The sequence below is a fragment of the Haliotis rufescens genome, unplaced genomic scaffold (assembly GCF_023055435.1).
Source record: "Haliotis rufescens isolate VD_foot unplaced genomic scaffold, xgHalRufe1.0.p SCAF_6, whole genome shotgun sequence".
Taxonomy (NCBI): domain Eukaryota; kingdom Metazoa; phylum Mollusca; class Gastropoda; order Lepetellida; family Haliotidae; genus Haliotis; species Haliotis rufescens.
Genome location: NW_025964334.1, coordinates 46,808,191 through 46,822,057, shown reverse-complemented (window position 1 = coordinate 46,822,057; position 13,867 = coordinate 46,808,191). Strand labels below are relative to the sequence as shown.

General features: G+C 39.7%; 1 protein-coding gene across 2 annotated transcripts; it reads left to right on the top strand.

Annotated features, from left to right (window-relative positions):
• Nucleotides 1–314: 314 nt before the first annotated feature.
• On the top strand, nucleotides 315–13,533 carry LOC124142887. 2 transcript variants are annotated; one of them, XM_046511579.2, is made up of 3 exons: nucleotides 315–681; nucleotides 9,606–9,821; nucleotides 12,012–13,533. In XM_046511579.2, exons 2-3 carry the CDS (start codon nucleotides 9,613–9,615, stop codon nucleotides 12,571–12,573), a joined length of 771 nt encoding a protein of 256 aa, XP_046367535.1. In that variant the 5' UTR covers nucleotides 315–681; nucleotides 9,606–9,612; the 3' UTR covers nucleotides 12,574–13,533. The 2 variants fall into 2 exon arrangements, with proteins under 2 accessions (XP_046367535.1, XP_046367534.1); XM_046511578.2 differs by having other exon boundaries at nucleotides 480–685.
• The last annotated feature ends 334 nt before the right edge of the window (nucleotides 13,534–13,867 follow it).

Genomic DNA, 13,867 nt, shown 5'->3' with positions numbered 1-13,867 from the left:
TTGGATTACGGCTTAATATCGTCTCCATTGGGATATTTCTCCCGTCCTGTATTCGACGTAACAACGAGGAAAGTGGAGGCAGATAGTGCAGTGACATGTGACCAATATAACGTTCGTGTACACTTTCCTGGTTCGGCTAACTCCATTTTTACTATATAATAACAATGAAATAGCCCGGACGTCGCCGAAGCAGTATATGATACGGTAGTCTAAAGGTTAATCTGAACTCTGTATAACATGTATGCATGCACACGACATGTACACCAAGTCAGTGCTTGGTTAATGATGTGTTCAACAGAATCTTGATTTAACCGTGCGACGTGAAACTTGCAGTAATTACTGCGTTCATTTGCCGTGTCCCCAAGGGCATGTTATCGAGACGCGAGATTAAAGCGACTAACAAACCATCACAATCGTCATCAGTGGAATCTGTTGCAGTGGTTGCGTCTCTGGCTGATTAGGAATACTGTCTTGAATGTTAATCAGCCAATATTGGAATTTAAGGTTCGCGCCAGCTGCAAGAATCCACAGTGCACCACGTGACTGCTGCAACCAATAGGCGTCTAGCATGTCGATCAGCGTCTGACAGAGGACGAGCGACTCATACAGTGAAGCTGTTATTCACTTCAAGGATTTTTCTCTGAACTTTGTTTTGTGTGGAGTTTTCGGATAAATTATACTTTAGGTGAGTACATCCACTCTTTTTATGATAGTTTTAGATTTGTTACGCGTGAAAGGGCTTCAAACAGCCTTGATCTGAGATTTTTTTCCTGGGTGAAAACGCTGACTGACATTTCTGAATATTATTTCCCAGTCCACAGCAGGGTCGAATTGTGTTAGCTAAATCCGCTACAGACGGATGTTTATCAGCAACCAGAATAGGAAAATCATGACAGGAAACTGTTTATGCAACGAAATATATATGTAAAAGCCGTTTCATGGCATTTTATGCCATCCTCTTTAAGGGGTTTATATTGAAACATGGCTGCCGACAATTGGGTCCCAGGGCGTTTCCAGCCACATATTCACGTGACATTTATTTACCTATACCTATCACTATTTAGAGAGACACAAAGGAACCTTTGACATACGTTCTCGGGTTTAAAACGCGACTCTGGTTGAACATGAAGGGGATGGGGCATTTGGCAAGCTTTCGGTTTTAAAGGGATATCCACGTAAAATAACAAATTGGGTGTCATGATTTGATAGAATTCCAATTTTATTGCCTCACTTGATAAATTCTTGCAAATCCCGGGAGAGATTGCTTTGTCATGTGTTACACTCACATGGCGTAATGGAAATTCATTCATGAGTTATAGTTGGAGCGCATCTGTCTCTATCTTTGCGATATAAGGAAGGAAACGAGATTTGATCTCTCCGTTCTAAATTCAGAATCAACGTCGAGGGCTAACAGCTGGGCACTTTCCATCAGATAAAATAAAGAAATCCGATGATTTCAGCTGTAAGCAATCCCTACTCGAAGCATCCTCCAACCTTTGCTATCTTGTCACTGAAGCCGCCATGATGACTTGCGCACACGTTTGGCAGAGCTCAGACCTCAGCGAAAGTATGCGTGTGGGGGGAGGGCGGCCTAAGTTTTATAGGTCTGACTTTCATAAATTCCGGCCATGAAATTATCATAAACATAGTTATTCATATACCGTTAAAATTATTTATCGATTATTCATTGCTAACGTGTATGAAAAATACATTCATTATTTCAGTGTTCATACAACAGCTGTAATGCAAGGTCGCATGTATAATATATTGTATACCTAATGTTTTGCAAAGACGCATGCATTATACAGTGGGTAGCTCTTTTCAAAGCCATTTCAGAAAGTAGCTATTTATCGTCAGAACTAACCGGCTTATCTCCTAATTCGGGACTTTCTCTAGAAAACTGTGTTTTAAGTATCGGCAGTAAATCGTATGTAAGTATGTTGGGACAGCGTTAGTCGCTGTCCGAGGCCTGACGTGTGTCCCACGCCGGGCGTTATCGCTGTCAGCAGGATTATTTATCACAACGCCGGGTTTCCTTCCTCCACCTCCTGTGCAAATCGCCACTCTGGTTTAATATCCCGCAAAATCCTACACACTTATGCATGTTGTTGTCAGGACTACACGCATCGACCCACTTCTATTGTCTCAACATATAACATGTAACAGGAACTAAATTTGAAGTATTATTTCGTCAGTTTTGTGTTGGCAGGTATTTTACACTGGTATAACATTTATCAGTTACTCTGCTCAAGACGTGTGTCAGCCCAGCACCGGTTCAACAACACTTAAACTGAGCACTGCTCGCGGAGTTATCGCTTCACGCTAGGCTGCGTAGATGATGTCTCCATTATCTTCGATTAACCTCCAAGAATTTGTCGCTTCGGTTCGCGTTCGAGTAAAATCTAAAATTGCGATGAAAAGATTATGGATGAAATCCTACTTTAACGTGAGAGTGGCATGGTCGTACAACCACGCTTCCACTCGAGAACCGGTCCGGCTTTATAAGCCCATGGATGACTAATAATGAAACATTGATGCGCTGCAGATACCGACAGATCTGTATCACTCCGTGTCCCGCCACAACTGTCCAGCACAACACAACCCTCACCATGTCGAGGTTCATTAGCGCTAACCGTCAGGGGGACAGTGGGAGTATCGAACTCTCATGTACAGCTGTAACAAGGTCTCAAGGTACTTAAACTCGGTACAGTCAAATATGAGACTGCCATTGCTTTTAACAAAGGTAAAGATTATGTAACGACATGAGGAAATACTAGTCGTATAGTTTAATGTACACCATTAAATGGCGAACACAAATACATACAATATACGTACGCCATGTGAAACTGATTCGCCATTGAGGACATTGCTACAATATCCCACCCGTGACAATTATACGAAAAGGAAATGGATACATCTATGAGAATACCTAAATTTCATATTTCCTGTTCAATTGTTACTGAGGTGTATAAGTTCCCACGTTCTGAATGAGCCTTTATACGTGTCTACCTAACCTCCGGTTACATATCCTCATTCCGGGCCAGTAAGTGACAGTGAACGGACCCGCAGTCAGAACATTCCGTAACATTCCGGTGGAGGTGTAGCAATATACTCCGCTTCAATGCACTGTTATCACTTGCACCGACATCAGTTGACAGTAGGCAAAATTAGATTTATAGTTGTAGTTTGTAGACCTGCTCGCCCCAGCCGAGTGTGTGTACTGATATGAAATGAAACACGGACAATGGTAGTTCCAATGTCTCTGTGTGTCATATATCACCCTACCACATGGGGCGTGTCGACATTGATACAGTGATACACGGGTTTCATTAGCTCAATAACACGTACGTCGAGTGATGGTTCAGGTACATACGTAATTTCACCCCGTTCAAAGGTGATTTGACAGAGTTAAGCGATATCTACATGTGCTGAATAAAACTTAGGTTAATGCAGTTGAATACCTGCAATGTATGCTGATACTCTGGGTGAACAACGATTAAGCACCTTATCTGAGTTGCAGGTTGCAAGTTTAAGAAAGACATCGGAGCATGTCCAAGATCAACAGACAAAGCAGAGCTCCTTGTCGACACCGGAATCGGCATATACTGACTGGAAACAGCTTTTAGATTCCGACGTACCTCTACCTATATGAATAGTACATCGCTGTATTTAAACAGTATAGTGTCAGAAATGAAGAGTTTTGTTATCAAAAATAGCACTGGCCAATTGAAAACATTTTTATTTTTCACTATCTCATATAAGTATCACCTATACCCTAAATGTGGCGACACCACCTCGCCCGCACGTTCATCTCCATGACGTATCTTCCCAGTACATGTAATTGATTTCGCAAGTCATTTTAAGCCATAATTAATAACATTTCTTAGTTTTATATTCATGTTATGACATAAACGTCCACCTTCTGATGAAGTGAGAAGTATGTAGAATCCCCTGAGGGTTAATTGTACCTTACTACAGTTCATAACATTCCGATCATTTTCAGGACTTACTCGGAAATACTTTAACAGGGGTCTTTGCGAAGGTATACATAAAATAGATGATGATATACTACACGCAAGGAATGTATGGCATCAGGCGCATTAGTGCTCGATAAAGACGTAGCTGTAGTTGTGGTAGTGGTCGTGGTAGTAGTACTTTTACTAGTGGTATGGGGGTAGTTGTTGTGGTCGTGGTATTTGTAGTAGTAGTGTTAGTGTTAGTGTTAGTGTTAGTAATAGTAGTAGTAGTAGTAGTAGTAGTAGTGGTAGTAGTAGTAGTAGTCGTAGTGGTGGTGGTGGTGGTAGTACATACTACTTCTTATCCTGAAATACCTAAACATGCTAAAACCCCAAACAATCCCCGAAACAACATTGTCACTAACAGAAAAAACAGACCAGATCAATACGCATTGAATTGAAAATATGATTTATGTAGCATTACAGCGTTGGTTCGTTTCCCATGACGGTATTCCAATTTATCCTCCGGTAACGCATTACATCTCATTAATAAATGAGATGTCCAATATTCTGAAGCATGTGCGCGAAGGGGACGAGGAGTTGAAATAACCAATCCATTGAGGATGATTGTAATTAGTTCGCCACTGGCAGAACTTCATAGATTAATGAGAAACAGCCGCACACGTGTCGGGGCAATATGGACAAATGTCTCGTCAAAATCAGGCGACTCAACGCACTCGGCCACCGCCAGCCTGTCGCGTGGCAAGCCATGTCGGTCGCAGCAATCAGAGAGGGATAGCAATTTATTTGAGTTCAATATGCATTACATAATTTAAGCAAATTGACACATGCAAGAGTGGTATGCATTAATAGCCTGTGTCATGAGAAAGCAGCCTTCAGCGTACTTGTATGTTTGTTTACTTTGCACCGACATGACACGTGATGCTTCACAACTTCAATGTTTGAGTTGCATTAAAGAGTTGCATGTTTTTTTTTACATGTTTTGTTAATAGACAAGCATTCACTATGTGCAAACGCCACTATATAACATCATGTGTAGTTATGAAGCTATAATCAACACCGAAGAAAGCTCACACGTCTTTTAAATTGTATATGGGCCTCTCCATAAAGTATCTGCAGAAAATGAATAAATATTTGTGCAGGGGTGCGCGCCCATCCTTTGATCAGCATATCAAACACGTAACCGTATAAATATTATATAACTAACTCAAGAAACATTACACGACAAACAAACGCAATTTGTTCGCGAATTAATTGTAGTCGCCCAGCACGTTGTATGTCAAGTGCACCCAACCGTTTTATATGGTTCCTATACACCTGAATAGATTAATAGAAGCCTGAAGGATTATTACTGCGGTCAATGTGGAATTGGAACCCATGTTCAGTGGATCCTTGCATGATTAAGGGAGACAATTCTGCATAGTGAGATGCCTCTTACATGTTCACATAAGTTCTTCTACGCTGCCAATCCTTTCTAACAGTCAACAAAACAAATTTATTGAATCCAACGAGCAGACGACAAAGACCATTGTCAGTTCAAACACTAAATGAGTCGTTCTGGTCTCAGGGGCGAGATGATATATATATGTGGTATATACACATGCAAGTAAGTTATGTTGTATTGAAAGACAGATATAAAAAATAACGATATTACTTACATGGATTAGATTACCTGTGCTCTGAACAGACGAAAAACGCGCTCGCGAAGCTTCGGGTGACCAACTAGTTTTCGATTGGTTCAGTGTCTCACGTGACACTGTGCCTGACCCAGTTCGCACTTGGTTAGAACAGTTAGACCATACCTTGTGTTTACATGACACTATTTCGCTATCATGCTATTTCTAATTTGACGCAAAGTGTTAATATTTTCGATGATTAATAATAGTGCAAAATGTTTGGCAGAATTCTCAACTTTATCAATATACACGAGTCTTACCTAACAGAGAGAGTTATTTAAAAAGTTGTTGATGTCACGTGTCAATCAAGAGGTAGCAGTGGTGGAGTCTTACACATCGTCATGACAACTAGTTAAACGAAGCCAATGCACGAGGACCCTCATTTGAGAACCCAACTTTCAACACTTGCAAACTGATTGTATTATGGAATATAGATATGTATAATGACAGTGTCTTATAACTTGTCAACTTTTGTCACGGGTTTTAGCGTAGTTTTTCTGCAGATTAAGTTATTTCTGTCGTTGTTTAACGCCGCACTCAGCAACATTCCAGCTATATGACGGCGGTCTGTAAATAATTGAATCTGAGCCACCAGACAATCCAGTAATTGACATCATGAGCATCAATCCACGCGACTGGGATAAGATGACATACATCAAACAAGTCAGCGCGTCTGCCCAACCGATCCCGTTAGTTGCCTCTTACAAGCACAGTCGCATCTTACGTCAAGCATAGGTTGCTGAAGACCTATGCTAACCCTGATCTTCCTGATTAAGCATTATTATTACATTGTTTGATGTGCTGTTACGTCATCTTGTGAAGTACCTTCTTACTAAAACTGTTCCTTGGTTTTAACATTGGACCGACTTTCGAGTCCACCGTCCCAATGTGTGTCACTGACTGATGTGCTATAAATAACACAGTGGTGTAACTGCAATGCGTTATATTAGTGGTGGCATGTATAACTGTGTTATATTAGTGCTGACACGAATAACTGCGTTATATTAGTGCTGGCATGTATAACTGTGTTATAGTAATGCTGGCCCGTATAACTGTGTAATATTAGCGCTGCCATGTATAACTGTGTTATATTAGTGCTGCCATGTATAACTGTGTTATATTAGTGCTGGCATGTATAACTGTGTTATATTAGTGCTGGCATGTATAACTGTGTTATATTAGTTCTGGCCTGTATAACTGTGTTATATTAGTGCTGACACGAATAACTGTGTTATATTAGTGCTGGCACGAATAACTGTGTTATATTAGTTCTGGCATGTATATCTGTGTTATATTAGTGCTAGCATGTATAACTATGTTATAGTAATGCTGGCATGTATAACTATGTTATATAAGTGCTGGCATGTATAACTGTGTTATATTAGTGCTGGCATGTATAACTGTGTTATATTAGTGCTGGCATGTATAACTGCGTAATATTAGTGCTGGCATGTATAACTGCATAATATTAGTGCTGGCACGTATAACTGTGTTATATTAGTGCTGGCACGTATAACTGTGTTATATTAGCGCTGCCATGTATAACTGTGTTATATTAGTGCTGGCATGTATAACTGTGTTATATTAGTGCTGGCATGTATAACTATGTTATATTAGTGCTGGCATGTATAACTGTGTTATTTTAGTGCAAGCATGTATAACTGTGTTATATTAGTGCTGGCATGTATAACTGTGTTATATTAGTGCTGACACGAATAACTGTGTTATATTAGTGCTGGCATGTATAACTGTGTTATATTAGTGGTGGCATGTATAACTGTGTTATATTAGTGGTGGCATGTATAACTGTGTTATATTAGTGCTGCCATGTATAACTGTGTTATATTAGTGGTGGCATGTATAACTGTGTTATATTAGTGCTGACACGAATAACTGTGTTATATTAGTGCTGGCATGTATAACTGTGTTATATTAGTGCTGACACGAATAACTGTTATATTAGTGCTGGCATGTATAACTGTGTTATATTAGTGGTGGCATGTATAACTGTGTTATATTAGTGCTGGCATGTATAACTGTGTTATATTAGTGCTGCCATGTATAACTGTGTTATATTAGTGCTGGCATGTATAACTGTGTTATATTAGAGCTGGCACGAATAACTGTGTTATATTAGTGCTGCCATGTATAACTGTGTTATATTAGTGCTGGCATGTATAACTGTGTTATATTAGTGCTGACACGAATAACTGTGTTATATCAGTGCTGGCATGTATAACTGTGTTATATTAGAGCTGGCACGAATAACTGTGTTATATTAGTGCTGGCCTGTATAACTGTGTTATATTAGTGCTGACACGAATAACTGTGTTATATCAGTGCTGGCATGTATAACTGTGTTATATTAGAGCTGGCACGAATAACTGTGTTATATTAGTGCTGGCCTGTATAACTATGTTATATTAATGCTGGCATGTATAACTGTGTTATATTAGTTCTGGCCTGTATAACTGTGTTATATTAGTGCTGGCATGTATAACTGCGTAATATTAGTGCTGGCATGTATAACTGCATAATATTAGTGCTGGCACGTATAACTGTGTTATATTAGTGCTGGCACGTATAACTGTGTTATATTAGCGCTGCCATGTATAACTGTGTTATATTAGTGCTGGCATGTATAACTGTGTTATATTAGTGCTGGCATGTATAACTGCATAATATTAGTGCTGGCACGTATAACTGTGTTATATTAGTGCTGGCCCGTATAACTTTGTTATATTAGCGCTGCCATGTATCACTGTGTTATATTAGTGCTGCCATGTATAACTGTGTTATATTAGTGCTGACACGAATAACTGTGTTATATTAGTGCTGGCCCGTATAACTGTGTTATATTAGTGCTGGCATGTATAACTGCATAATATTAGCGCTGCCATGTATATCTGTGTTATATTAGTGTTGGCATGTATAACTATGTTATATTAGTGCTGGCACGAATAACTGTGTAATATTAGTGCTGGCACGAATAACTGTGTTATATTAGTGCTGGCACGTATAACTGTGTTATATTAGCGCTGCCATGTATAACTGTGTTATATTAGTGCTGGCATGTATAACTGTGTTATATAAGTGCTGGCATGTATAACTGCATAATATTAGTGCTGGCACGTATAACTGTGTTATATTAGTGCTGGCCCGTATAACTTTGTTATATTAGCGCTGCCATGTATCACTGTGTTATATTAGTGCTGCCATGTATAACTGTGTTATATTAGTGCTGACACGAATAACTGTGTTATATTAGTGCTGGCCCGTATAACTGTGTTATATTAGTGCTGGCATGTATAACTGCATAATATTAGCGCTGCCATGTATATCTGTGTTATATTAGTGCTGGCATGTATAACTATGTTATATTAGTGCTGGCACGAATAACTGTGTAATATTAGTGCTGGCACGAATAACTGTGTTATATTAGTGCTGGCATGTATAACTGTGTTATATTAGTGCTGGCATGTATAACTGTGTTATATTAGAGCTGGCACGAATAACTGTGTTATATTAGTGCTGGCCTGTATAACTGTGTTATATTAATGCTGGCATGTATCACTGTGTTATATAAGAGCTGGCAAGAAACAACTGTGTTATATTAGTTCTGGCCTGTATAACTGTGTTATATTAGTGCTGGCATGTATAACTGTGTTTTATTAGTTCTGGCCTGTATAACTGTGTTATATTAGTGCTGACACGAATAACTGTGTTATATTAGTGCTGGCACGAATAACTTTGTTATATTAGTTCTGGCATGTATATCTGTGTTATATTAGTGCTGGCATGTATAACTATGTTATAGTAATGCTGGCATGTATAACTGTGTTATATTAGTGCTGGTATGTATAACTGTGTTATATTAGTGCTGGCATGTATAACTGTGTTATTTTAGTGCAAGCATGTATAACTCATATCAATAAAGGCGTCTTCCTCGTAGTTCCAGGATGCCGTCCGACATGATCGATATCGAGGAGAAGGTGAAGATCTGGGGCTGGGAGACCTTCATGAAGACCCGGTCTAAGGACCACGCCAAGCTGAAGTACGAGGACGTGCAGGTGGAGGTCAACTGGAACCGAGTGAGGTTCGTGTCGTCCACGCCGGAGTTCACCGACAGGGTGTCGCTGGAAAAGCCCAACAGTCAGATCGTCTTCAGGTAGGTCAGCACAAACTCATCCTGCCCCAATCTGGGCCCTGTTCCACAAACCAACATAACAGTGATAAGTGCTAAGGTGATCGTAAGTCGTAAGTTTAACCTCAAACTTTTGTTAAAGCTGACGTCCTCTTGCACGAAACAACTTACCTAAGGTTAACCTTAAGCTACGATCAAAACGTAAAGTTGGTCCGGCCCAACCTTAACTCACTACCGTTGATATAATGTATGTATTTATTCAACGTATTTTGTTTTAAAGGGGAAACACTTTATATGTTAAATACTTAAATTTTCCCTTTCTGCTCACGTGTATTCATACAGTTTGCACATCGGTTTTTCGATTCACACCTCAATGAATCGAAAAATATAAACAGTCAATCCTTAAATATATATTTTCGTGAAACGCGTATTTCCAATCCTATTTTATAGAAATGTTTCAATCTATCAATTAAAGTTAATACAAAAATACACGGCCACATTGTGAAGGAATGCCAATAAATGGAACTTCACTCTTCGTGTAAGTCTGTTGTGATGTAAGCACCTAAATCATATTTAAACTTCATTCTATTTTTAAAACTCCCTTTGAAGCGACTTGTCTTTCTTGTGTTGAAAGAAACATATCCAGTAATTCATAAACGAAGGCTGTAGCTTAAACATGTGTAATGCCTGTGAATGTACTGCTGGTACCGGATTAGAATTAACAACTGAAGTATAAAGTATGGGTGTAAAGAAGTATAGGTAAGAGAGGTAGGGTTGAGTCGATATTTGTAGTAAATTGTAAATTTATTTTAGTGACGTCCATTGTACCTGAATGACTAGAACCGGCATTACTGTCCATGTTTGAGAATTATCACACCTGTTCTGTTATATACAAGGACAACTGACACTTTTAGAAATGTATGATGATCATTCATATAAACTGTCGAGTCATGTATCTTATTTGACTTGAGATACTTTCCACGAATGGATTCATATGTTAGTAGTTGAGGTGGATCTGGTTTACGTCTTCTTTGTTTGTTTGTTTGTTGTTTAACGCCGCACTCAGCAATATTCCAGCTATATGACGGTGTAAATGACGGTGTGTAAATAATCGAATCTGGACCATACAATCCAGTGATTGATGTCATGAGCATCGATCCACGCAATTTGGATACGATGTCACGCATTAACCAAGTGAGCGAGCCTGACCACCCGATCCCGTTAGTCGCTTCTTACGACAAACATGGGTTGCTGAAGACCTACTCTACCCCTGAGCTTCAGGGGTATCGTCTCCTTTATACAGAAATTGTTGTGCTATATGTATTTACCTAGGATTAAGTAAATACACATCTTAATTATATGTTCAAATGAATATGAAACAATTTCTAGGTATGCACTGATTTGATATTATATGTTAAGTGCCACCTTATCATTTCTATAGTTCAATCAATGAGCTCCACCCATCTGACTAGTTTTCAGTTTGTTATTCATGCTGTGTACTTCCAGACTTGTGTGCACAAGATGTTTGGTCGACAACTTCTTCAGTTTCAAACGTCATTTCGGGGCTTATTCTTTACTCTTAAGGGGGCACGGGTGCCCCAGTCGTCTAAGACGCCGCGATTCGCTGTGCAGAGTTGCGTCCCTTGGGCACGCCAGAAACCTATGATTGTTGGTTCGAATCCCGGTTCGACCCGATTATGTTTCTAGGTTTGTCAGCACCATACCCGTGCTCGTGGGTTTCATCGAAGTGGTAAACGTCTGAGACCTGCATCACTTCGGGCTTTCCTCCCACATTAAGCTGACACGCCGCGATATAACTGGAATACTGTTAAAAGCGGCGTTAAAACCAACTCACTCACTCACTTTACTCTTAACCGGGTGGACAAGAACTAGCCGTAAAACGTCACGAGAGATTGTTACCCATGAAATTGTCTTGTCTTCGTGTTCTACCAACTTCTAATTTCCATAGAAGGCAACTTCTGTATTTACTGTAAAGGCCCTGCTTGACTACGGTATAAGGATCTGTAGATAAACGTCGCCTTTACATTAGTTAAAGAAGTTGTTTACTTTGTCAGCCGTCAACTTCTAAGTAATATTTATCAAACAATTCTAATTTCCAATCAAAGATTTTACAGAAAAGTGAGTCACTCCAACATTTTAATCCCTAAATACCCCCTCTATCGCAACATGTACACAACCTCCCTAACGTTCCAGGTCCAAGTACGAGAACTGGACAGCACATGAACAGGAACATTCCTTCCACACCGAGCGCACCACCGTGTCCTGCTGCACCACCGAGGTCTCTAAAGGATTCACCAAAGGATTTCACCTCGAGGTCAAACTGGGCTTGCCGGAAGAGGTCGCTTCTGCCACGGCGGGATTTGGTCGCGAGGTGAACATGGAGACGACCGAGGAGAACACCAAGGAGGAGGCCATGACATGGTCCATCAACAGCAGTATCAAAGTGCCGCCTAAACACAGGACCATTGCCGAGCTGGTGGTCAAGGAACAAGAGTTCAATGCGTCCTTCAAGATGCAGGTCAAGATCAAAGGTCGTGTTTTGGTCGTTGTGACAAATCTGAGAGAAAATAACTGTTTTGTTCAATCGATTGAAGGAGACTTTGCGGACATAATGAAGCGAGAAAACGAGAGAAAAGGGTTTGTGATAGAGAAAAGATTAGTCACCTTTGACCTCTCTGGTAACTGCAAGTTTCGGTTTGGAGTTGAACAGCACGTGCAGCTTCACGAAGAAGAGCTGAAGGAGGAAGAAAGTTGATTCTTTTTTCATATTTGTGTGATGAAGAGTGGTGTATTTGTGTGATCATGACCACAACATGTTTGGGGGACAACAACATCAACTTGTGTGCTTGTGGATTAAACATCTCCATGACTACGACACGCATGTGAAGGTTTGAGGTAATATTTGATAAATGTATTGAATGCGTCCTGTCCACTGTGTTGTGGTCGAATTCCGTGTTCGCGTCCCAGACCACTTAAAGATATCAGTGTAGATTGAGACGTGATCATTTGTACACGTATAATTCAGTAGGACTTTCGCAAACACTCAAATGACTTCTGTGGTTTTATATCCCTAAAGAATGGTTTTGGGTAATGGATGACTAGTTACTTTCATAAAATGTCACAAAAGCCTATCTGTGATTATTTCAGTTTTATCCATGGATCCGACTATACATCTATTCTACTACGGTATATAAACCCAGGACACATTCCCACATTCACGTGCGTGTACGTCGCTAGATAAGTGCTATAATTTGGACGCGACGTTAAACCACATTTCAACTCACTTCACCTGAAATTGCTTTATTTTGAGTCAGATCGGAGTCAAATCCAGTCAAATTACACTTACGTGCAAACACAACTTTGGCAGCAAGTGTGTCCCGGGTATGTATCCTAATAGAATTGTGAAATAGTGCATTGACTTATCCAATATAAAACTTTAAACCTGGAATGCTTAGTTCGTAGATATACAAACTGCTGAGTGAAAGTGATTCATTAAACCATATACAGAGAATACAATCTCTGATTACATCTACATTTAGTTAGAGTAGCTGTTTCTCCGAGCGTCTTACATTTAGCATTTGTTCATTTAGCGGACTATATTTTGTAGTAGTTTCAACGCCAGCTTGTAAACATTTTTGTTCATAATCAAACATACATATATTCATGTAATGCTTTTACATATATCTGCATTATTAATAAAGTACATGTTGCATTCCATCCTGGCATTTTTAATATTTGGCCACTGTCCCTGATCCATAGGTTTCAAGATAACTGATTCTTCAGGATCGAAATCACTTGTGTCAGTTACATCCATAGAACTCGGAAGTCTGCATGATCTTCCATGTACGATTCTGAGAGCGGAGCTGGGATTTTAGTCAGAGGACATTCAACATGTCCAACGAACAATTTATTTGTTTGGAAAAAAACGGACAAATTATTTGTTTTCAATTTTAGAAAATTAAATCAGAATAGCAAATCAAATGGTCAGGCCCCTAGAAAAAACACAAAGCATTGGTATTTTAGTTTGACCATGATCATGTCGGTGTGAA